This window comes from Micromys minutus (genome assembly GCF_963924665.1).
Source record: "Micromys minutus genome assembly, chromosome: 5".
Classification (NCBI taxonomy): domain Eukaryota; kingdom Metazoa; phylum Chordata; class Mammalia; order Rodentia; family Muridae; genus Micromys; species Micromys minutus.
The window spans coordinates 1,979,744-1,991,447 of NC_137974.1; the positions used below are offsets into that span (position 1 = coordinate 1,979,744).

General features: G+C 47.4%; 1 protein-coding gene across 1 annotated transcript; it reads left to right on the forward strand.

Annotated features, from left to right (window-relative positions):
* Window positions 1-8,554: 8,554 nt before the first annotated feature.
* On the forward strand, window positions 8,555-11,302 carry LOC308420618 (translationally-controlled tumor protein). The gene is made up of 6 exons (XM_080916750.1): window positions 8,555-8,716; window positions 8,873-8,946; window positions 9,381-9,571; window positions 9,773-9,878; window positions 10,246-10,362; window positions 11,107-11,302. Exons 1-6 carry the CDS (start codon window positions 8,689-8,691, stop codon window positions 11,107-11,109), a joined length of 519 nt encoding a protein of 172 aa, XP_080772876.1. The 5' UTR covers window positions 8,555-8,688; the 3' UTR covers window positions 11,110-11,302.
* The last annotated feature ends 402 nt before the right edge of the window (window positions 11,303-11,704 follow it).

The following is an 11,704-nucleotide window of genomic DNA, read 5'->3' on the forward strand; positions in this document are numbered from 1 at the left end:
TACTCACATAAAATAAATCTTTTTTTAAAAAAGATTTATTTATTTATTTCATGTATGTGGGTACACTGTAGCTGTCTTCAGGGCCTCTAGAAAAACAGTCAGCGCTCTTAACCGCTGAGCCATCTCTCCAGCCCATAAATAAATCTTTTTAAAAAATTTTTAGGTTTGTTTATTTTATGTGTGTGTTTTGCCTGCATGTGTATGTACCATGTGTGTGTCAGGTACTGAGGAGGTGTGGAGAGGGTGGGTGCTGGTGGAATTGGGATTGGTTGGAACTGAAGTCAGCTGTGAGACTCCATGTTGGTGCTGGAAACCAAACCTAAGTCCTATGTAAGAGTAATAAATGCTCTTAACCGTGCAGCACTCTGTTAGAGCGTCCTGCCTGCCCAGATGCAAGGATCCAAACACGACACACTGAGGGAGAAATTTCCTTCAGATGGCTTCTAATATCTTGAGTTAGGGCCCAGAAGATTTAAGCCAAGGTGCTTGGCAGTAGGGACACATCCCAGTGTCACCAAAGAATCCCTGAGACCTGAAAAGCTAAGGCGTGTATTAAACCTGGTGAACTCCATAAAACCAAAGTATATGTTTCTGTCTGTGTGTGTGCATGTGTGTACACTCACATGTATTTCTTTTCATTAAAGTTGATGAAGAGGATTCTAGGAAGAGCACTAGACATGGTGGATAGATGTTAAATCTCTGTGTCTTCCATTAAAAACAGAACAGAGCTAAAAGAAGCTGACAGGGGTCCTGCTGTTTTGACTCACTGAAGAGACCAGAAGGAAGAAAAACCTGGTACTAAAGAGATAGAACACAAAACAATACCGCACCCATCCCATCCCCATGGTAACCAAAACAGTTCTTCAGAATAAGAAGTTCCAGTCCCCTAAATTGGATTTAGTCCTTCATGAGTAGCTTCTGCCCAACAGTTACCAGGCAATCTCTGATTCTCTTCTCTCCCCGACCCCTTTCTCCCTCTCCCCTTCTCCCTCTCCCCTTCTCTCCAATCTCTCTCTCTCTCCCTCCCTCTCTCTCTCTCTCTCTCTCTCTCTCTCTCTCTGTCCTTCTCTATCCCCTCTTTTTCACTACCTCTACTCCTTTCTCAACTCCTCTTCCCATGTCCCCAAATAAACCCTTTCCTATACTATGTCCCTTGTGTGGCTGGTACCTCAGCATGGGCGCGCTGCGGCCCCTCCCACCTCACCATCCCAGATCTACTAAACATACACTGGCCTTTCTATAAAGCACAACAATAAGATTGGGTGCAGTTTGGCCCAAATACCTCTTAAAGGTCAGAGGACTTCCCAACACTCCTAAAACTCTGGTGTAGAGAAAGCATGTTCAAACCATAGTACTCGTGGACCTGAGAACAGGCAAACTCCAGCTAACCCAGAGTGACTGAGAAGCAGGGAAGGTATGAGAGGGGAGGAGCCCACAGGAGAACCGAGGGGAGGAGCCCACAGGAGAACCGAGGGGAGGGGAGGAGCCCACAGGAGAACCGAGGATGCTGTGGCAGCCACTGGGTGAGCTGTAGAAACGAGGGCTTGGGCAATAAAAGGAAGAGGGCAAAAGGCTGATCTGATTTCAATCCCAGGGACACACATGATGGAAAAAAGAAACCAACTCCCACAAATTGTTCTCTGACATCCACAGGAACCCCATGTCTTATTCGTGTGTGTGTGTACACGAGAGAGGAGAGAGAGATAGAGAAAGAGAGAGGGAGAGGGAGAGAAATCAATGTTAGAAAAAAATTAAGAAGAAGGGGCTGGAGAAATGACTCAGTGGTTAGAGCACTGACTGCTCTCCCAGAGGTCCTGAGTTCAAATCCCAGCAACTACATGGTGGCTCACAACCATCTGCAATGGGATTTTATTCCCTCTTCTGGTGTTCCTAAAGACAGCTACAGTGTCTTATATGCATAATCTTTTAAAAAGAATATTTTTAAAATTTTTTTAAAGAATACATTTTTTTAAAAAGAAAATATATTTTAAAAATTAAGAGAAAGTGCATGTAACCGGAGGGAAGCAGAGCCTGGAGATTAGCGAAGCTGCCCTCAGAAGCTCAGCTCCATCTGAACTTTGGGAAAACGCTTTAATCAGTCCGGAGAGAAGTGAGGTCTGGGGCCATCCTGTGCGGCCTTACTTCGTGCTATCAAACCTTCAAAGTAAGGAAGAGCCAACGCCTGACATGGCCCCCTGAGAGAAAACCCCAAGCTACCCAAGAGCCAAATCTGAGTCTTCTTGAACTTCCGAATCTGGCAGGAAACTTGTGGAAAACCCACGCCGAACACGGGGATATGAACCACACACGTCCGGTCTGGACATAGTCAGGCCACGTGACTCGCATCCTTCCTCTTGTGCATTAGTGGAGAAGGAAGGGAAGAGATATGCAGATTAAAAATTCTTGAAGGTGGTGAAGGTAGGGGTACCGAAGGCTTAAGAAAGGGCCCATGACTCACAGAAAAGACAAGAGGATTATGTCCGCTCCCCTGGGTGCAGGGAGGCAGGAGTTTGCTCCGAAGAGCTACCAAGGCGGCTCTGGTGAAGATAGGCCTTCCTCATAGCAAGCTGACAATACTCACAAGCCTCAAAACTAGTTGTGAGGTTTGGTAAGTCAGTGACAGGTCAGCAGTAGGCAGGGACTCGGAATGACTCAGGCTGTGTGCTGTCCACAGAGAGGATCTATGGTTTCTAACTGAGCTACCCCTGAGAAAAGAACGGGGACAACCCAGACAAGTAACCTAGATTTAACCTGTCACAACCCCGGAATGAGAAGCAACTCTGGGAGGCAGTTGTGGGAGTGGAAGGGTGGGACCCAGACAAGCCCAGAAGCGCAGGTTGGCAGGAAGTGAGCGCATAGCGGAAAATCAGCTGGTCTCACTAGCCTGGCAGCCTGAGGTCCTCAGGGGGGTCAGGGCACCCTCTAGCCTAGATCTGGAGCCACCTGGCTTCTGCCACTGCTGTAGTTGAACCTTCAGCGAGTCCCTCAGCAGCCGCAGCGCTTGGAAGACCTCCACCTGCTGTGGTTGCTTACTTCGTCCCCAAGGCAGCCGGGTTCCCTGCCAGCTACTTCAGCCAGAGCAGGCTTGGGAAGGCTGGGAAGCGTGGGGGTCTGAGGAGCAGCCACGGCCACAGACGCAACGCCAAATGTAGGCAGTAGTGGCCCCTAGCGCGCAAAGTAGCAAAGAGCTCAACACTGCTTGAGCCTTAGCAGAGACAAGCTCGGAAATTCAACTCACCTACCACCTCTCTGACCAGTACCAGCGGTCCCGGTTTCTGAGAACGGGAAATGAGCAGCTGCCTTGTTCATTCTTCTCTCTCTTCTTCTCCCCTCCCTCAGGTCCCTTCCTGTTCCCTCTCCTCCCTAATCGTCTCCCCCTTTTCTTCCTTCTCCCCCTTCTTCGCTCTTTTGGGAGGTGGGGTGGGGGTGCTGGTGTTTGAGACAGGGTTTGTATACCCTAGCTGTCCTGGAGTCCCTCTGTACCAGGATAGACTGGAACTAGAGTACCACCTACCTCTGCCTCCTGAGTGCCAGGATCACATCAGATGTGTCGCCATCACCTAGCCATTGACCTACTTCCCTGCTTTTCTTTTGACTATACCTTTAGCAGTGTCTTCACATCTTAATTTACCAAATTTATAAAATCCTCACAGACTTGCCCAGAGAATTGTTTCCATGACGACTCTAAATCCGTCTAAATTGACAACCAAGTTTAACCTTCACAGGAACAGAGGCATGCGGGGGAGTGGTGGGAGAGGGTCATGAGTGGGACAAAGTAAAATGTGTGTGAAATATTGTGTGTGAAAATGCCATAATCGAACTGGTACCCTGAATGCTAACTTAAAAATAATGCACTAAATTAGGATGGAGAGTATCTGTTGGTCTATGTAGGCCGGTTTAGGAATAACCCCAGCAGATAAATGCATGTGTTCCTTTATGCTGTTCTGGGAGCAAAATGGGAGGCTCTGGGGTCCTTGTAGTTACCTATAGCTCTAGGTGCTGGGTTTGAGTTATATGTACGAAAAGTTATTGACTGTACCCTTCAAACATGCACACTTACCATGCTTATTACACTGTTTTGTTTATAAAGGGTTTTTTTGTTTTGTTTTTTTGGGGTTTTTGTTTTTGTATGTAACAGCCCAGCCTTGGCTGCCCTGGAACTTGTAGACCAGGCCGGCCTCAAACTCACAGAGATCCTCTTGCCTCTGCCTCCTAGGTACTAGAGTTAAAAGACACACACCAGCAGGTAGATCTCTAAATTCAAGGTCAGCCTGGTCTATGAAGTAAGGTCCAGGACAGCCAGGGCTACACAGAGAAACCATGTCTCAAAAAAAAGTTTTAATTTTTAAAACCAACAAAAGTCACTTGTTCATTGTACTTTTGAGGGCCATCTAATCTGTCTAGGGTAAACAGATGCAGACAGACTGTCAGACTAGACGTGCTGGTCAGTAAGTGCAAGCAGCTGATTAAGAGTGAGCCTTCTTCCTGATGCAGGTCTCCAGCAGAAGGTGTGCCTGAGATTAAAGGAGTTACCACCACCGGAATCTGAAACTTGCTTCCTCCCAGGCTGACCTTGAACTCAGTATCTGCTTGTCTCAATCTCCAGGGATTAAAGGTGTGGACTATCTTGCCTGGGCCTAAGCTTTTCATGGCCACTAAGAGATCTCCACGCCACTATCTTTGTGAGAAGATCTGGCTCACAGGTATGCTCTCCATTTGGATGGCATTGCAAATGTAGTCAGGGTGACAATCAGGAATGCCATCACCTGACTTCATTTTTTTTAATTTAGAGGCAAGGTCACATTAAATTATCCAGGCTGCTTGCTTGCCTCAGCTCCTGTCCCTGCACCATGATGCTCAGTGCTAACGATGACTCAAAATGAGTTCCATTCCTCTTTGCTTCTTAAAACGCCAGTACTCAGATCTAGAGCTTGCCTCTAGCTTCTGACTCATTGACATCTAATTGGCTGTGTCTAACCTTATTTCACAGTAATTATCAGCTCATCAAACTTTTTAATGGTTTTTGTTGTTGTTTTTGAGACAGGGTTTCTCTGTGTAGCCCTGGCTGTCCTGGAACTCACTCTGTAGACCAAGCTGGCCTCCAACTCAGAGGTGGGCCTGCCTCTGCCTCCGGAGTTCTGGGATTAAAGGTGTGCGCTACCACAACTGCCCAGCTACCTCAGTATATCCGAAGGAAGTTGTGCGGCACACAAAGGGAGCTGCTACCCAGCAGGCGCAGGGTATGGGAAAGAAATCCATAGCCTCTCCAAATCATGTGATCTCCAGTTCCCACCTGGTGAGCGCTGCTGGCAGGTGGGAAGCTGGAGATAAGTTATCTTTCTCTTGCAGGGAGTTGGCCAGCACTCAGCCTCCCCTTCTCCCTAAGAAAGGCTTGCTGCTATTTTTAGCACAGTAATTTATGAGTTAATTTTCTAGATCAAAATAGTACTCAATTATCGCCATATATGGACACACACACGCACACACACACTTTCTCTCACATCCACACACACTACCCCACCCCATATTTATGAAGGCATTAGAAAACTCGTTACAGCCACACAGTTCAGATAGGAAACTCTTTTTGTCCCTCAAATATCTATGCCCCTTATTGGATGAATTTTTCTTACAAATTGTCTACACATAGTAGACACAGTGACCACTGCTTTGTCACTGGTATCTATAGGGAAAGAATGTAGATGTGCAGAGGGCACTGAAGCTCTCCCTTTGACTCTTTCCCTGCCCAGCCCCCGCCAGTCACCCACTGTTATCGCAGGACACATGCATGTCCTTCCAGACCCTTGGGTGTACTTCTGCAAAGACACATGTATGTGGATAGCCTGGCATTTGCTTTTGAGACAAGATCTCACTATATAGCTCTGGCTGGCCTGGAACTTGCTGTGTAGACCAGGCTGGACTCTGAGTCATAGATCTGTCTGCCTCTGCCTCCCGAGAGCTGTGATCAAATGTGCAAGCCAGTACATGCAGGTACATGCTTTCATTATGCACAACTATGTGTTAAGTGAAGGAACAAGATACAGGCTTTTCTGGTACCAGTTACACTGTAACTTTACATCACAGAAACTTCATTTCTGGCTATTCATTTGTCACCTGCACTTTGAAAGGGTATCAAATTCTTTCTTTTGGTGACTGTTTTTAAGTCCTTACTACTGTTCTCTCAACGTGGCTACACATTGCATTCTCTGAAGATAAAAAACTCAAGATGCCTGGGTCCCGTCCTCAGAATTTCACACTCTGTTGATGTTGCATGCTGGCTTGACATTTTCCCCTCATGTTCCTACTGCCAGGCAAGTGGACTTAGACCTCTACACTCTTCACTGCCCATGTGACTTCAACAGCCTCAGTAGCCACTAGACTACAGTCCACTGGCCATTACAGTTCTGAGGATTACACTACAGTTCCAGTGTAAGGCACTAGACACAGGTCCAACCCCCTTGACTACTGGAACCCCCTACTGTAAGGCCCTAGGCTACTTCTGCAACACTGTAACTCATGCTTACTTTTACTAAGATCCACTGTATTTCCTTATTTTTTCAAGATAGGCATTCTCTGCGAAGACCAGGCTGGCCTTCAACTTACCTCTGCTGCCTCTGCCTCCTGAGTGCTGGTATTAAAGGTGTGTTTATTTTAACAAAAAGTCATCAAGCACCTCTCCTTATGAATGAGGAAATGATCACAGAATTCTATTCCATGTTTTATTTTTATTTTTTGAGAAGATCTCCTACAGTGTAGACCATGTGTAGCTGAGGAGGTCAAAGTCTCTGCTTCTCCAGTCCTCCCTCTCCATCCCTGGGATGGCATATGTGCTGCTCTGCAGCTAACCCTCCATTTCCTTCATTTCAACACATCTATTCGCTAAACACTAGTTTTCTCAACCCTTAATTTAAAAAGCACTGTGGTGTCAGATGCTGTGCACGCCTTTAGTCCAGGACCCAGGAAGCAGACCTCGGTTAACTCAAGGTGAGCTTTGTCTACACAGCAAGTTCCAGGCCAGCCAGGGCTACACAGCAAGAAGGAAGGAAGAAAAGAAGGAAAGAAAAGAGAAAGAATGAATAAAAAGAAAAATCACATTTTCTCAAGGTGAAAGTTTTCAAATTAGTAGGAATAGTCCAATTTAGCTGGTTCCTTATCCATTTTCTGACCCAATTAACAAGGGGCATTCCAAATTCATCTAGTTCTAACCATCAGACTACACCTACTTTCTACTCCACCTGTAGGCATTTCTCACCACAAATGGTATTCTGAGGTAAGAACGGGGGCTCACAGAAGATGCCAACGTTGCTCAGCCTAAAGTCTTCAGCTTTCTTCACCATGGCCCTTTTTTTTTTTTTTAATTATGTGAAAAAATACATTTGGGCATAAAACTGGAGAAAATAACAGAAAAAGCCAAAGAGAGTAAAGTTTGAGGATTTATGCAAATGAGTGTTTTTGAATAACTTGAAAACGTTAAATCCTGGGATGTGTAAACAAGAATGCACATAACTAAGAAATAACTGAGTTTTGATAGTGCAAAGACACTGCCCAGTGGTGACATGTCCACGTCTTCTGATGTCCTTCACTTCATTACCCTGTGTCCTTCAATGTGTCTAGGAAAGCAGTGGACTCCACCTAAGTGGCCGGTTTTATTTCTGCTCTTTCAAAAGTTTTATTCCTGAGTGATTTATTCTGCGCTCATAACACTTTGTTAGTGTAATTGCCTTCTCTTTTGACACACTAGCATAACGTTTTCTACATGGGCAGGCAGGGCTGGGTATGTCCTTCAGCTAGGGACACAACGGACTATAACCAAATCTGAACGGAAGAAACTGAATCCATCCTGTTATACATGTTTACCTGGACGATGGGACTCAGAAGTTGTATTTTTTTTTGCTCGTGGTGGATGTGAAACCCGGACAAGTGGGAAGCTCTTCATTTTAATTGTTTAATTCTGCATTACCAGGGATAAAAGTGACAATACAGAACTTTCCTAGCAAAGGACACCATTTGAGACCAAGAGCAGGCCGGCCAGCGAAGGGCTGTCCGGTCAGACCCACCGCAGGCTGACTTTCGAAACCCACGACACCTGCCTCCCCACAGGAGCCCAGTGAAGTCCGTGAACAGCCACGGGGCGGATGTCGGAGACCTGGGACGCCAGCCCAGCGCCATCCCTGTAGTGTAGTCCCCGCAGGCTTGGCGGCGCGCCCGACAGCAGTCATCCAGTTCCGCTGACATTTTCTTTCCGAGAAAGGGGCGGGAACTCGAGCGGCGCAGCGGGAGGCGGGTGCAGCCCCAGGGCCACACCCGGGCCGCGACTCCAGCCGCAGGTCATCGGGGCGCCTCAAGTCCCTTCCAGTCCCAGAATGCCCTGGGCGTGCTCCCGTACTCGGCCCCTACCCACCCAGGGAAACTCCTCATTATGTCCAGCCAAGTCCCCGTTTGGCCGCCGCCCTCCCCGCCCCGGGCACGACGCGGCCACGCCCCCACGCTGCTCTGCGTGCCACGTCATCACTTACGTCAGTTCCGGGGGCGCAGCGGGCGATGACGTAGATGAGCGTGCCCTCTATATGAGGTTGGAGAGAGCCGGAGTCGGCCTTTTCCGCCCGCTCCCCCCTCCCCCCGAGCGCCGCTCCGGCTCCACCGCGCTCGCTCCGCTCTGTCAGGCTAGCGCCGCTGTCCCCAGCCGTCACCATGATCATCTACCGGGACCTCATCAGCCGTGAGTCCTGACCGCCCGCGGGTCTGGGTGCGGGTGGGCTCGGGGAGGCCGGGGCGCGAGTGCAGAGCTTGGGCCGAGAGTCGCCGCGTGCGTCCAGAGGGCGCGAGAAATGGCGGGCCTTCGCTCGCTGACGGGCGGCTCTCTGTTCTCCTTCAGATGACGAGCTGTTCTCCGACATCTACAAGATCCGGGAGATCGCGAACGGGCTGTGCCTGGAGGTGGAGGGCAAGGTGAGCGGGCGCGGTGGGAAGGCTGGCCGGCCGCCTTCCGTCCGGGCTGGGCTAGCGCGGAGGCCGCTGGAGCTCGTGCAATCCTCCCAGCCACCTCCAGGCGGAGGAGACGCTCTTTCCGGTCTTGGGTTTTTCTAGAAAAGTGGAGGCGGAGTCGAGCCTGGAAATAGGTCTGCGAACTCAGCGCCATCCTCCTTCCGGGCGAGCGGGGACATATTGTCTCTAAGATGCGTTTGCGCCGGCTGTGCTTAACCCGTGCTGATCCGGGAGAGCCCACAGAACCTTGGTTCCGCCTGGTTGGAATGAACACCGCTTTTGATGGGGGAAGCGATATTTTGAAAGGGGTTAAGGTGTTTCAGGGAACTGACAGATCGTTGTCGGAGTACAGGGATTTTTTTTCTTTCCACCTTCAATTAAGTTTTTTTTAAATGTAGATGGTCAGTAGAACAGAGGGTGCCATCGATGACTCGCTCATTGGTGGAAATGCTTCCGCTGAAGGTCCGGAGGGCGAAGGTACCGAAAGCACAGTGGTCACCGGTGTTGACATTGTCATGAACCATCACTTACAAGAAACCAGCTTCACAAAAGAGGCCTACAAAAAGTACATCAAAGACTACATGAAATCGTAAGTTACATAAACACTGTTGTTGGTCAGAGTCGAAGTTGGTTACTTTGCTATAAAGGACTTGAGAAAAGAGGACTTTTTAAATAGTTTCTTGACATCTACTGAACTGTTATCTTGCTCATAGCCATTACCTGTCTTGACTTACACTGAAAAAAATGATTTTGCTCAAAATTTCGATGACCCACTACTCTACTATTTTAGACTCAAAGGCAAACTTGAAGAACATAAACCAGAAAGAGTGAAGCCTTTTATGACTGGAGCTGCAGAGCAAATTAAGCACATCCTTGCTAACTTCAATAACTACCAGGTAAATATACAATGGGGTTGTATAATCTCCACTCTGACATGGGATCAGAAAAGGGTTTGTTATCTGCATGTGACTCTGGCTGTCCTGGAACACCCTGACACCCAGCCTCAGTCTTCTGAGATCCAAGGTGTGACACTACACCAGGCAAAGAGCTGGTATTCAAAATGATAGACATGGCTATCTTGTAGACCAGAGGTCTTAAGTGCTGGGATTAAAAGTGCCAACATATGGCTAGCCTGTTTCTTTTGAGTACCAGAGATTTTTCTTTCCAAATGTTGGCCAGGGGTTATTCTGGATCTTTTTATAGTGTGATTTATGTTTGTGTGTATATGACAGGCTAATGGTAGGTTTTTGTTGTGTGTTTAAGTTTTTTATTGGTGAGAACATGAATCCAGATGGCATGGTTGCTCTCCTGGACTACCGTGAGGATGGTGTGACTCCATTCATGATTTTCTTTAAGGACGGCTTAGAGATGGAAAAATGTGTAAGTATCTTTATATTAGGGGTGTAGGGTTAGGGAGTGCAGCAGTGTGACTCTGGGGTCTGCAGGTGGTGGGCCTTGTAGATTGTGAGGTGTAGAATCTTTATCCTGTGGGCTCTGACAAATGGTACCTTGAACATAAAAAAGGCCTGGAGACTAGATTCGTTTGCTTAGTAGCACGCTCAGTGCGTGTGTGGAAGTAGAGTGACACTAACCTGGGATTAACTCATGCAGACTAAGTGTGGAATGGTGCCAATGGTCTCTGCCCCATGGTAGTTCAAGTCCATTTCATGTTATAGACAATGAAATGTTGCAGCATTTTCTTTCTAACTTCAGTAAGAAGGCATAGAAAATATCTGTTTTATAAAGGACCGGTGGAGGTAATGTAATGTGAATCCGTGTCCTGGATTTTGGAGGCTTTCTTGTAAGCGTATAGAAGATGAGCTTACAATTATACTGAAGAGTGGGGACAGTGGCATAGGAGTGGTGTTCTGTTAGGGGACTGGATGGAGCAGGAAGATGGCAGGTGCTGCCGACTTGGTGAGGGTGGTCTGCATCCACTGATAGACCTTGAACAGTTTGTGGTTCTTTTGGTTTGCACTAGGATGCAAAAGGAAACTCTCCCTGCGCTTCCTGCCTGCCTTTGTGGCAGTCCAGATTGAATTGGGGAGTACATCTGCATGCTGGCTAGGAAAGCTACACGCTCAAGCTGGGGGCAGTTATTAATGCCAGCTCTTTGTTTTGCAGTAACAAATTGGATCTATCACCTGTCACCGTAATTGGCTGCTGCTTACCATCTATACAACACCAGGACTTAGGACAAATGGGACTGATGTCATCTTGAGCTCTTATTTTGACTGGGATTTATTTGGAGTGAAGGCACTGTTTTTTAAAGAAAAACATGTCATGTGGGTTGTCTAAAAATAAAGTGCATTTAAATTCACTTAAGAACTCTTTTAATGTGATTGTGCCAACTCCTGTAGTTGTCCTGTATGTCTGAGAAGCTAGGACCTGGTTAGGCACTGCTGGGAAGCTAAGCCTAAGCTGGAAGTCTCAGTTGCAGTGAAGGGAGAGGTGAGAAGTGAACCCTAACTCATCGCCTCCAGTGGAAGAAAGCTTACCAAAAGCACAAGAGACCCAACTAGCTGGGAACAAGAACTATCCACTTTCAGAAATAGAACTACATCTTCTGGACCAGTGTCAGATTAACTTCCTGAGTACCAGTAGCCCATGCTTCACAGGGTAAGGTTAGAAGTATTTTGTTTATGTTTGATTGGAAGATAGTTGGCCAAAAATTTTGAGAAATTTGAGAAGTCTCGTACTTGCTAAATATATCTCCAAACGC

What these genes read in the sequence shown, in the direction of transcription:
- LOC308420618 (XM_080916750.1), top strand. Translation starts at nt 8,689, where the DNA reads ATGATCATCTACCGGGACCTCATCAGCC. An exon ending in ATCAAAGACTACATGAAATC is followed by an intron (nt 9,572 to 9,772) that starts GTAAGTTACATA and finishes CTACTATTTTAG; the next exon opens with ACTCAAAGGCAAACTTGAAG. An exon ending in CTAACTTCAATAACTACCAG is followed by an intron (nt 9,879 to 10,245) that starts GTAAATATACAA and finishes TGTGTGTTTAAG; the next exon opens with TTTTTTATTGGTGAGAACAT.